Source organism: Pelodiscus sinensis, chromosome 3 (genome assembly GCF_049634645.1).
Source record: "Pelodiscus sinensis isolate JC-2024 chromosome 3, ASM4963464v1, whole genome shotgun sequence".
Lineage (NCBI taxonomy): Eukaryota > Metazoa > Chordata > Testudines > Trionychidae > Pelodiscus > Pelodiscus sinensis.
The window spans coordinates 111,716,722-111,730,444 of NC_134713.1; the positions used below are offsets into that span (position 1 = coordinate 111,716,722).

The following is a 13,723-nucleotide window of genomic DNA, read 5'->3' on the forward strand; positions in this document are numbered from 1 at the left end:
ATACATCAGTCTGTTGGAACTGGAATTAAGAAATGCTTTCCTCCACCTTTTTCCCTTATTCAAAAACAAGTCCATCGAGATCATGACAGGCAATAGTGTGTAGAAAAGGAAGTGAAGGTGGTTCATCCACATAGCCCTGTGTAGCATGAGTATGAGGCATGAGCATGAATAAGGTGTTTGTGCATCTAAAGTAGAGCACTCTGTTATGTCCTAACCAAAGCTAGCAGTCTCATTGGGTAGGTCTAGACTGCATCCCTCTGTTGGCAGAGGGATACAGATTAGGCAGGTCGACATTGCAAATGAGGCAGGGATTTAACTAGCCTGCGCCAAATTTGCATAAAAATGGCCACCGCGTTTTGCCGACTCAGCACTGTTGGGCAAAAAGCAACAGTTTAGAGGGGGCGCTGTCGAGAAAGAAAGCCTTTTTCAACAGATCCCTTATGCCTCCTGCAAGGAGGTTTACAGGATCTGTCGAAAAAGGCTTTCTTTCTCGACAGATCCCCCTTTAGACTGCCGCTGTTTGCCAACAAAGTGCTGAGTCGGCAAAATGCGGTGGCCATTTTTATACAAATTAGGCGTGGGATATTTAAATCCCTGACTCATTTGCAATGTCAGCCTGCCTAATCTGCATCCCTCTGCCGACAGAAGAATCAGTCTAGACATACCCATTATGTATACTTAATTCCCACCTGCAATTTCAACTAGAAATAGTTTTGCATTTCTTGTTATATAGTGCTGTTCTGCATTCCTTAACATTTGTCATGTTTGATTGCTGTGGTAGCTGATATGATCCCCATATATAGTTTGCATGTCAGTTTAAGACCCCCGATCCTACAACCAGGTCTTTAGGGATGGATCCTTACTCCTTCATGCACACCCATAGTTAATAAAACAATTTGGCATGAAATATGCTATTAAAAAAATCAGGTACTGTTTTGGTATTATTATATTATTGAACCAACAGTTTCAGCTTGCTTGTAACATGGAAATCTACATTGTTTCTTTAAAAACAAATGGATGACATGAGTGAGACATTGGCTTATAAAACTTATTTCCTGTCTCTCTGCCTCATCCCACCCTTTGAAAGAATCTTTCAGAGCACATGTTTTGTGCATTATGCCATAGAAAGAGAAATTCAGGGTTTCCCCATTTTGTTAGTATTTGTAATTCCTAATGAGAAGGCTCTCATGTATTCAAAGTAAAAACCATTTTTTTACCCTCACCAGATAGTGTTGTGATGTATAACAGTTTTTAGCGAAAACTTTGAGAAGTGTTTTTTAAAGGTTACAATATTTACATAACAAAGGCTTGATTATAACACTGAACTCTTTTTTAAGTTGTTGTCAAATGATCCTACCCTTTATTTCTCTTTATAATTTTCCCTTGGAGAGTTGCACCATTATGCATTTTAAAAAAGATCCCTCCACAATTCATCACAAGCTTCGTCAGAAAAAATGACATTATATGACAGTTGTCTCCTTCATATCAAAAGAAATCCTTTTCCTCTTCAGGAATGAAGAAAAGTTTGTATTCAGCAGAACAATGGACAAAACTGACTTTGGAAAAAATACTTTTATTCAGACAATACATTCTCTATTCCTTTAAAGAAGTTAACAACATATCTGAAAAAAAATAAGCCTAATGGTGCTTTAATGCTCTATATCCCTCTCCCCTAAAAAATAAATTCCTGTGAAAGATCTTGGAAATCTAACATTATTTTAAGAAAATAAATATTGAGGCTAGTTGAGTCATTCAGAAGTTGTAGGTTTGTTTTTATGTTTTGCAGTTGGATTGTTTATTTTGTTCTGATTTTTTTTAATACTAGATACTGTTGAAAAAAGCATTTATACCAAAACTGCAGTCTGCCACCAAAAATGTCATTTTATGTACTTGTAGTAAGGTACTCTCTGCTAGAAGGGGTTACTAACAGTGGGCCTGTCACTTTTATTTATTTATTTGTAGACTGCAAAGTAAAATTTGTAAGATGTTTAATGGAGAAACTCTTAGGTTTGGGGTTCATATTTTCATGTATATGGTTTTCTTATACAAATGTGTGTGTGTGTGTGTGTGTGTGTGTGTGTGTGTATATATATATATATATATATATATGAGTGATATACAATAGAATATCAATATGTGTCTGCAGACCAGTGTTCCTGCTAACCTGCAGGTCAGCACAGCTTCACAGGTGATTAATCAGCCCCACCTAGTCAGACAGATCTCCATGCAGGGATCCCTGAGCCTCTGACTGGGCACCTGTGAAGTTGTGCCACCGCCCAGGTTAGAGGAAACACTGCTGCAGATATAAGTATACCAATGTATGGTGCATAATTACATTATAAATGTATGGAATAAAGGGATTAGTTTTTGAGTAGGATGGACATTGTGTTTATGAAAAAGAACTACAAAATCAGTCGTTTACACAACTAAGCAAATTCTTTTTGTTTTTGAAAATTTGCTTGCCCAGGCACAAATCTTCTCTCCATTCTTTACTAGACTGATAATGATTTTTAAAAAAATAATATTTTACTTGTTCCTCAAAAAAAAAAATTGCTGGTCCCTAGTGAATGTAGGAGTGTCATTTAGCAAGGCTTCAATCAGGACAGCTTGTTGTGCAAACTAAATTCCCAGTCATGCAAACATGTATATATACACGTGGGTAACTTAAGCATATGAGTAGTTCCAATGAGACTGCTTTTTGTCAGTAAAGAACATACATACCTGTTTGCAAGATTGCAGCCTAAATGGAACGTATAGTATCTGGTGTAAGTTTTTATGTCCAGTGCTGTAATCAAGTCCATAATCAGGTTCTTTACCTTAATTCTTTTGGTATCATCTACTGAAGGACTGATTCCACAACCCTGTGAACAAAGTCAGGACTGGCAACAGAAAATTTGTTGTGGTGCAGTATCCTGGTTTTGGAAGGAGATGGGGCGGAGTAAGAAGCAACAGCAGCATATGACATTCACATGGTTTATTTGAAAATTCCATTTAAGCCTCTTTTGACCTTTAATGGTTCTCAAAGAACCCACGATGTGCCGATAACCTTTTCATGTACAACTAATGTTCATACTCCACTATGGGTATTTGAAATCTTAGTGAAAACAAGACACCTTTTATACGAGCGAATGAATGAATTTCCTGAACATAAGAACAGAAGAATTTCCTAAACATGACACCCCTTTTGGGTTCAGTTTTGTTTATATGACTTCTGTGAGAGAGACAGGATCAAATGAACTTTGCCCCCTATTCTTTTCTTATCCCAGTTTCAAATTCTCCTTTCTCCCTCTTCTGAATCCATTACTCTAGTCTCTTGGATCAGAAAATAATCTGTATCTCCTTGTGTGGTGTTTTGATCAGTTTATCAGTTTAAATTAAGAAATATGGACATTTTTGGAGGTTTGTGTTCGATCTAATTTGTCTCAGATTATACAGTAACTAATTCAAAACTAATAGCCCCCCAATGCAGGTAAAACACTAATTGCCTGCCTCTTCCTTACCTACCTGTGAATGCTAAGAGATTAACTCTGTGATGAACCATTACATACCCTGCAGTGAGATAGATACGTAATGGGAGCCTGTGCGTGTGCTTTCTCTTCAAATAGGCAAGGCAGTTTTCCTGGCATGAATCAGAGTGGTATTATGGGATCCAGCTCTCCCTACACGCAGCCGATGAACAACAGCGCTGGCCTGATGAACCCACAAGCACCTCCTTACAGCATGGCACCTAACATGGTGAACAGTTCAACAGGTAATGGTGGGTAACATTTCAGGAGTGACCTTCTCCTTGAATCTCTTTAAAGGTACAAGTCCTTGAATAATGGCTTCATGGCAGGGGGATTATCCTTAATACAGGTAACCACTAAATGCATGTTATCGACTACTGCATTGAGGCATTCTGATTTTTTGGTGAAACACTTGATACATTTCTACTACAATCAAATTCTTTCTCTCAGTGTGCACATGGATATGATAATTTTGAAAAGTTAAGGCAGCACATAAAGTTGGGTCCAAACTTGGCTGCCTTTGGGGAGAGCAGAGAGAGAGACAACCTATATTTTCAAAAGTGACAAATTTTGGGTGCCTCATTCTTTGAGATCCCAACTTCAGACCCTGAAAATAACCTTGATTTTTAGAAAGCACTGAGCACCTATCCTCTGAAAATCAATCCTCTTCTAGTGCTGTACGTTGGTGTCAACAATAACTAGTCACTTTTGAAATTGTGTACTGTAGACATGGGCTACGTCTACATTGACCCCTTTTCCGGAAGGGGCATGGTAATTTTTGAAATCGCAATAAGGAAATGTGCGGGGGATTTAAATATCCCCCGCGGCATTTAAATAAAAATGTCCGCCGCTTTTTTCCGGCTTTTAGAAAAGCCGGAAAAGAGCGTCTACACTGGCCCCGATCCTCCGGGAAAAAAGCCCTTTTCCGGAGGATCTTATTCCTACTTTGTTATTAACCACTCTGTATCTTTTACTGCGTTGTTAACCAATCGCAGTTGATAAAATAATAAAAATTGGTCAATCATTTTGCTGTGACAACAATACCCAATATTATATCATATATTATTTTAGGGTTGGGCAATTAGATGGCAGCGATTGGCCAGGGTTAGCCGCTGCTTTATTTATCTGCATCTCTGCAGATATGGGCAATTGCAGGCACAGCAATCTGCAGCCATCACCCACACCTGCAGAGGCACAGGTAAATACAGCGGCGGTGGCTAATCCTGGCAAACTGGATCCAGCCTACAGGCCGGTATTTGCCCACATACATTTATTTCATAGTAAGTGAAACAATGTATCCACCCTACTGAGGCTCTTTTGGGTAATGTTGATGACTAATTTGGCTCCTGAACCACTGAGGTCTGAGTTTGGTTGCCCTAAAACAGTGTTTCTTAAACTTTTTAATTTTTTTTTTATGAGGAGCACCAAAGATTCTTTTTGTTGAGGAAAAAAAAAAAGTCGGCTGCCCCTTTTGAAAAAGGCAGCCATTTTGAATTCTGTTGTTCTCTGCAGTACACGTCCAACTGCCTCGCCTACCAGTGTGCCACGGAGCACAGTTTAAGAAACAGTGCCCTAAAACATAACTTCAGAATGCTTGAGTCCAAACGTTTGAGTCTCTGTGCACTTGCTATTTATAGTTATTCCTCTTGGAAAAGCTTTGGGGTTTGTGTGGTTACAAGGAAGGTGTTACAAGGTCAGGCAAGTAGATGGGATTCCCTTCTTTGCCTTGTATAGTACCTAACATACCTATTGTTGCTCAAGTAATATGGAATGTCTGTATCTTACCAAGAGCCCAGGTTTTTACACCTTTTCCCCAGCACTATCTTCCCTATTTCTTCATTCCTTCTCATCCTTTTATTCTTCAGCTATTAGTCATTTTTGGTTTTTAGATACAAAATAGACACTGATATCACAGTACCTCATTATGTCCAGCGTAGTGGGAGGTTTTTTTTCCCCTTGACCGCAATTAAACAGAGGTTTTCCCAGCTAACTTGTTTTTCAGGTAATCATGATATGTTTTCTGTGAGTGGAAGGGAAAGAATGAAATCAGAGAGATTTTAAAAACAAAATCAAATTGCTTTCCCTTAACACTGCTAGGAGGCCACTTATTTATCCAGGCAGCACACTTAGATTCTGGACAAAAAGGGAAAAGCTTTTGAACAGGCCATTATTTAATGCCTTGCATTTCCTCCACCACATTGTCCCAGGTAATATTGTATTTGGGTTGTGTAGTTATGTGTTTTGTCTGGCTTGGTGAAATAAAATTACTTCTGAGCATTGAAACTACACTATAAATTCTGGCTTGCCATTAGCAGCAGTAATTTTTCCCCCTTTTTTCTTTGGCCCCCAGAGCTGCAAAAATAACCAACAACAAACAGATGGCAGAGTTCCCTGCCTAAGAAGATTTATGTATTCCTAAGGAATAACCAGTTTAAAGGAAGATTCACAGGGGTTTTTTTGTTCAGATAATTCAACCATTCATTATTTCATACAGTGGAAATCTGTTCAATGCAAGGCCATTTATCCTAGCAGTCTTTTGTATGGGCTAGTCAGATTCTTTTTATTGTGTTATGCATTCTGAAATATTGGATTTTTAATAATTTAAACATTTATCAGAGGGGGTTTTTTTTGCTTGTGCATTTGTGAGGTTTTCTTTTGTTCCAGTCTTATTAATTCAGAAGTTACCCAATGGGAAGTGAAATATGAGATGAACTAGAGGAGTCGAGGCTGCCATTTTACCTCTGATGGTGCTCACACACACAAATGTGCATTGTGCTGTACAGCTATTTGAAGTAGGACTACAAGAGAGCATATGTTCTGTGTCACACTAGGCTGAAAAGAGTAACCTTATTTGAGAATATACTCGTGATGAGCAAGGGAATTCTCCATTTCTTCCATGCCCTGAAACATCCCTACCCCTAAACCCCTAGTCCACACACAATAAAGCAAGTAAGATATTGAACTGCCAAGATGAGAAGTGCTCTAAATGCAGTAGTTATGATAACTTTGTGTTGGGTATGAGACAAATTCAGAGTTGCCAAACGGCTCTGTTCTTGTTGAAGTGCAGCATCTGAGGAAAGAAAGATGAAGACTGTTATGTGACTGAAAACGGGATTTACTGAGCCATCGACACCAACTTAGCTGAGTGGCACTTCAGTTATTGTTCTGCTAAGTTAAGACAACATGGCAGTTCAAAAAATTGTTTTAGGTAGTGTGCAGGGCCAAAAAAAAAAGCCTCTTGTGTAGTGACAAATTGTTACAGGCTTCAGTGAGCAAGTAATTATTTAAATGGAGCCAGCAGGAATATGAATGTGACAACTCTTTCTTCAGCTATAATGCCAGGGAAAAATACAGTAAGCAGGAGGGGATTTTTTTTAATAGCAAGCATAAGATTTTACCCCATACAAGAGAGAGGGTTTTGTGCTGACGTTATTAGGGATTATTTCTAAAATGGTTTTATTCAAAACAGAGTTGCAGTCTATTGACTAAATATTTATTTTTGCAGATTGGATACTTATGATTAATTAATATGTATTATTCCCAATAGGCCTTGTTTTGTTTTTGTTTTTTGGTAATTTTTGTTTTGTTTTGTATTTTTGCTTTGGTATTTTAAATTAAACAGATGCCACAAGTTCCATGGAAGATGATTTTGCAGTTCTACATCTTGTTACTTAAGCAGTTACCATGTACAAAGCAGAGCACATTCACAATTTCTGCTGACGCATAGTAATCTAGGAACATAGTAATTGCCAAACTAGATCAAACCAGTGGTCTGACTAACAGAGTGGTCTCTCTGTGACAGTACCAAATGCTTTGGAAGAAAGTGCTAGGATCCCCTGATAATTATGGAACAAACTGCCATAAAGAAAGCTTTTCCTTATCCCATCCTCCCTCCCCCCCAGCTTATATCCTGAGACACAAGGGTTTATTTCTCTCTCTCTTTCTCTCTCCCTCTCTCAAATCCTATTTAGAATTAAATTAGCCCACACAAACCTGGCATTTTCTTTCTTTTATTAATGATGATAAATTATTTACCATAGAAATCCCAAATTATGAAAGTGAGAAAATGAAAAATGGTGATTGTGCTAAAGAAACTGAAGAGACATCGTCAAGTTAAAAACAATACTTTTTTTGGGGGGGTGGGTTAATTGACCAGATGTTTGATAGGGATATCAACTTACATTACTTAAAATGAGAATTGTTTTTTAGAAAAGGATTTTCCCACTATGTTGCTATTTAGTTACATTGTTATTTTCTGATCTCTTACAATGAAAATGGGCCTCATATTTCTCATCAGTAACTCCTCTGGCTGATAAAGCAGCAGTGCCAATCAGCTTCCCTGGGGGTCTTACCTTATCAGAGGGATGAGGAATAATCTTCATTCCTCCACAGGAGAGAAAAGGGGGCCTATTAGAAGGTTACAATTGGTGATCAGATTTTGAAAATTATGGCCAAATGGTTGCCAACCTGTCAGATTCTTTGCCCTATGCTGACTAGGTATTTCTGAAAAATGTGGACCCTTTCTTCATTTTGATATTAACATTTTTAACCCTATCTCCAGAATCACTTAAAAAGCTTAACTGAGGCCTTCATCTCCTGTTATCATAGAATTATAGAACACTAGAACTGGAAGGGACCTTGAGAGGTCATCAAATCCAGTCCCCTGCCCTCACAGCAGGACCAAGCACCATCTAGATCATCCCTGAAAGGTGTCTGTTTAACCTGCTCTTAAATATCTCCGGAGATGGAGATTCCACAACCCACCTATGTGATATGCAAGCCATCCCCTGTACAATGCACATTGAAATTGCTGCAGCTCCCATAGTTCTCAGAGGACTATGTGACTTGTGAATTAGTACCAGTGTACACATCTGTTCATCGCTAGGCCCATGCTCATAGTGACTATCATTCTGTGACTTGTATGACCTGTTCTTAGTGGACAGATACCCACATTACAGAAGCCAAAGTCATAGTTACCAGTTACGAAGATTAGGGCCCAAAATCCTGCAAAAACTTGTACTCATGCTTAGCTTTACTTACAGGAATAGTCCTGTGACACCTTCAAGAAATATATAGTATCATGAGCTTTAGTGGACAAAACCCACTTCTTCAGAGAAAGCTGATGATACTATATATTTGTTAGTCTCTAAAGATGCGTCTGTACTGCACCTGAAGCTTGAAATAAGCTATGCAACTGGAGCTTTGCTAATTGTGTAGCTTATTTCGAATTAATTTCGAAATAGCTTATCTTAAAATAGAGCGCTGTTCCGAAACTTCCCTTAATCCTTGTGGAACGAGGTTTACAGGGACGTCGGAATAGCAAGCCCATTATATTTCAAAATAACGGGCGTGCTCAAATGACGTGGAATAGTTATTTTGAGATACTTCCAGTATCCTGAAATAGCGCCGCAGTGCAGACGTAGCCTAAGGTGCCACAGGACCATGTGTTGTTTTTAAAGTTACAGACTAACATCACTACATGTCTGAGCCTTTTTTACATGAGTATTGTAACTGATGTTGATAAGGCTGCTCATAAGTCATCTTACTATCACATCCTAGGTCATCCTTTCACCTGTAATGTGAGGTATCTTCAGGCAGGGGTTTGAGGCATATTAGCAGTGCTGCTGTCTGCCTCTTCTGTGACTGTGAAGAATACTTGAGATTTCAATGTTGTCAATTAGACCTGAGTACTAAATTCACTTTTATGTGTGTGTGCTTGCAGAAGAGAAAAAGAAGCCAAAATATTCTGTTTTGTAGAGCGTAATTTGTTATTGCACTGGCAACAAAATGAAAAGCAATGTTTGTGTATTGCTTCTCTTACCATATTTCACCATCTTCTGGACGTGACAGTCAGCCTTTAGCAAAAGAATATTTTGCTGCAGTTTTACTCATGTCAGATATGCCTTTGAGTACATTAAATTCAGCATAAAATAGCTAATACAGGACCTTGACCCATATTCGCTTTATGAAATTATTCTAGCTCTTATATTCTTACAATAAAGCCAGAGGCTAGAACTTGAAACCTCTTCACAGCATACTGCAACACTTTTTTTTTTTTTTTTGAGTCACAAATTTCCCTTTTATCCTCTTTTTTTATTTTTTATCTTCTGGTCTGCACTTCACTGCATGATTATTAGTGTCTATATAGAAAGGGCTGATGTCTTAATTTAGCAGGGTTTTGTGACAGTGATGTTTCCCACTGCTTGGAAAAGGGTCAAACTAATGCCCCTAGTGAGACATTTTACTAGAAAGTGAAAGGATGTCAGTTGCAAATCACTGGGGAATATTCTTGCAAGAAGTTATGAAACAACAGAGGATGGAGACGCACTTTCAGATTGCTACAAGGAAACTAGACTATCTTACAATCCATTTGGCAGAGTCCTTACAGTTCTCACTGGAAGGTAGATAGAACAATAATAAATATAGAACAAAGACCATTAACCTGCATTCAGAGCACTTTATTAAATAAAAAAGGTTTTCATAGTTGTCTTCAGCTCCTGAAAGTCCTTGTTACCAGCACAAGTGGAAGTGTCTTTAAGCAAACTGCAAAGCAGATAAAATCAGGAAAAATCAAAATAATTTATCATCTGAAATGATTATTTGATTTATTTTTTTGTGTGTGAATTTAAATGGCTATTACCGTGGTAAGTTACAGGCTTGGGTCATTTGTCTTTTGATTAAACTATTAACGTGTAACCCTTTCTCTGATATAAACCAAATTACAAGAAAAGAATATCAAATAAGTTATAAAAGAATATAATTTGCAAAAAGACCTTGAAGTCATCAGTGTGATAATCTGCTGAAGAAACATGGCTGATGGTTGGTTGATTTTTCCATCTCTCCAAAATAATTTTGGGGGAATGTGTTTAGTTTGGTATTGAACAACTTCTATAGTATGAAATTCTGGAATGGTCATGTGGGTTAACATGTCAGTTTGGAACCAAATTATAGGAGTACATTTTATGCTTTCTTTCATAAGTGTGGATTTTCTGTTCTTTTGGTTTGTTTGTTTGTTTTTTTTGGTGGTGGTGATGGTGTTGTTTTAGGAAACAAGCTTATTTTAAAAATCTGTAGGATTGAAAAAAAAGTGTCAAGATACTGGTCCTCAATTCATACTGGTCACAAGCTTCCCTGTTCCTCAAAAGGGGCTTAAGGGCAATACAGCATAAAATCAGATGTTTAGTATAGACAGGCTTCTCAGCATAACATTGTTGGCTGTTTTGTTGAGATTTTATCCACATTCATAAAAATAACAGTGTTTTTAGCTGATCTCAATACATTTATGCTGCAGCTGCATCACTTGAAAAAGGGGGTTTTGTTCCAATTCTTAAAGTCTTTAAGTATTGCAAGTAATTTTTGTAAAGTGTCTCAATTATGATTTCTGTGTTGTGATGACTTTAAGGGGTTGATTGGGCTACAAATATGCTGTGGGGGGAAAAACAAGAAAACATGCCCATGAAAATCACCAGTAGTTCCATGGAGACTATTAAGCGTACAGTTGTAAACTCACATGGCACATGGTTGGGTAGATTTTTTGGCAGACCCATAATCTCAACCTGTAGTGATGCTAAAGGTATTAGCAAATTAACACTGCAAAACTTGCCAGGTTATTCACCAGAGTCCTGCTCACTCTCTGACTGCTGTAATTAAAACTAATTATTTTCTAAAACATAGTAATACACGAATATGTGAAATAATCATTATTGTGGACAATCTGTGAAATGTTTTTTAAAGCTTGTTCTGTCCGCCACTATTCTTCCTCCCGCCCCCCACTTAATTTTTTTTAATGTGGTGTGTGAACTGACTGCATTTTTCAGAAAAGCAAACTGGTCCAACAACCATCAGGTTTATGTTACTTTATTGAAAGAATGTTATTTTTCTAATTCTTATAATTTGTATGTTTTGCAAATCTAAATACTCCACTTTCTCGTCTTACTGCTTTATCTGTCCTTTCCCCTTTCTGCTTATCTTGAATCTCTAAAAATAAAGTGGTTGTCTTGTAGATGGTCCCAATTTTTACTGAATGCTGTGCACATAGTTTTGAGGCAGTGTCAAGCAGTTGTTCTTTGGCTATTTGCATTGATTCGATGACATAACATTTCTTTCAATCTGCTCTGTAACACATTGTATATAATTTTACCTCTATCTCTTTTCTTGCAGTTGTGTTATAGAAACAATTGCAAACTTGCCAGAAACATTAACATTTTAGTGACACCTTTTAAAATGATTTTGCTGTGCAATAGTATTTTCTCCCCTCTGGTTTTTGTTTGTTTGTTTGTTTGTTTTCTTTTGTTTGGTCTGCTTAAATCTAAGAGACTTCCAGATTTCCAGGTGTTACAATAAAAAAAAAGGAGAAAGGAAGGTGGAATACCCATGCATTACATGCCATCATTTTTTGACAATGGGAAACATTTTCATGTAAAGCCAAGGCTATCATGCTAAACTGTTTCTCCTGTTTTTGATTAGCACCTATGGGTCTTGCAGATATGATGACACCTGGTGAGTCCAAACTGCCCCTTCCTCTCAAAGCAGATGGCAAAGAAGAAGGACCCCCACAGCCTGAGAGCAAGTCAAAGGTATTTCCTTCCTCTGCACGTGGTGTTGGTTCGGCCCAGCAGAAGTCCGCTATGTTGTCCTCCATTTTCTGGTTCTGGCCTACCCTCTTTTGTTCTTTCCCGCATGCCTTTTCCATTCATGTGCATTCTGTTTGTTTCTTTTCTTTCTATTTTTTCCTCCATTGTGTGGATCTGAAAGTTACTAGTTCTTTGGCATTTTAACTCGCGGGGGCAAAACAACCCACTCAAACAGTTGTGTGGGGATTCGGCTGTGCCAAGTGGGGGGGGGAAAGAGGGTCTTGCCTGGTTTCAATACTTGCAGCCATTTTTCTCTGCCTTCAGTTATAGCTTCCTGTTTTGGCCGCCTCAGCAGCAGCAACATACTTTAATATTTTGCTTTCCTGCCTTATTTGATAAAATAAGGTGAACAGCTTTTTTTTTTCTTTCTTTCATAAGGGGAAACCCATGCTTAGCATTCCATTTGAGCTTGAAGTAAGCATGGTGGCTTAGTGACTTTAGCCAAGCATCCAGCAAATTTTCCAAATTATACTAATTAAAAATGTTGTTTTAATACCTTTATATATATATATATATATATTTCTGTATGTGTGTGTTTTCTGTATGTGTCTCTCTGTTTATATATTTTATATATAAAAAATTGGTCAGTCTGTTAAACTGGATGTATTTTTTTTGTTTTTGTTTAAAATAAAGTTTGCCCTGCCTTTGTCATATTATTTTTTTTTATTCCTCTACCACAGGATAGCTACAGCTCTCAGGGTATTTCTCAGCCCCCAACCCCAGGCAACCTGCCAGTCCCTTCCCCAATGTCCCCAAGCTCTGCTAGCATCTCCTCATTTCATGGAGATGAAAGTGATAGCATTAGCAGCCCAGGCTGGCCAAAGACTCCATCAAGCCCTGTAAGTGGCTCTGGTTTTTTGGGTTTTTTTGTAATTAATTATATTTTAATGCTTGCTTGTTTGTTTTATAAATTATTTTTCTTCATAATTTATCCACTAAAGGATTTTCTTTCTTTATTATAATAATAGGGCCAAATTCAGCTCTCAGATACATGCTTGGCTTCTGTGGGACCTGAGCATGCCTATCAGAGGGCAAAATTTGACCCAGTAATAACAGAAAGAGTAAAACTGAGTGCATCGTGAAAGTTTACTGTCTGGTAATACAGCAGTTGTTGTGAAGAAAGCATTTGTCCCATAATGCATCAGCTTACAGAGCATGCCAATTGTGTTGATAAGGACATTCCGTTTCTTTTATTGGGTCCAAACTCCTTCACACAACTGACTTCACTGTTCGTCCCGCTGTTCATTAGTGTTACTATTTAAAAAAATATATATATTTTCTTCTCTGTGAGTAGTAAGAACAGGCATAGTGTGGATTATAGGCTTTGCACCACAAAAGGTGCCTCAGGCAAGTCTGTCATTGACAGTTCTGAAGCATTTGTATATCTAAATTTCATATATGCAAATAATAAATTCTCAGGGCACACAGTTGTGATTCGTTTCACTCAGTTGAACCAAAAGGTTAGTGAAAAGTTAATGATTATATATTTTTATAAAGCTACTTTTTTAGATAAACAGTAGTACTCATGCTAGAAACAGGTTGTGAAGAAAAATCTGAATCCAGAACAGCACATAACACGTAAAT

General features: G+C 37.7%; 1 protein-coding gene across 16 annotated transcripts in view; it reads left to right on the plus strand.

The window, feature by feature from the left end:
- Window positions 1-13,723, plus strand: part of ARID1B (AT-rich interaction domain 1B) — a 449,448-nt gene that overhangs the window by 395,149 nt on the left and 40,576 nt on the right. For 6 of the 16 annotated variants that reach the window (XM_075924514.1, XM_075924505.1, XM_075924502.1 and 3 more), the window contains 3 exons: window positions 3,606-3,757; window positions 11,973-12,082; window positions 12,820-12,978. In XM_075924514.1, coding sequence (XP_075780629.1) covers window positions 3,606-3,757; window positions 11,973-12,082; window positions 12,820-12,978 — 421 coding nt within the window. The remainder of the gene's footprint in view (window positions 1-3,605; window positions 3,758-11,972; window positions 12,083-12,819; window positions 12,979-13,723) is intronic. The other 10 variants (XM_075924500.1, XM_075924509.1, XM_075924511.1 and 7 more) reach the window with 5 other exon arrangements.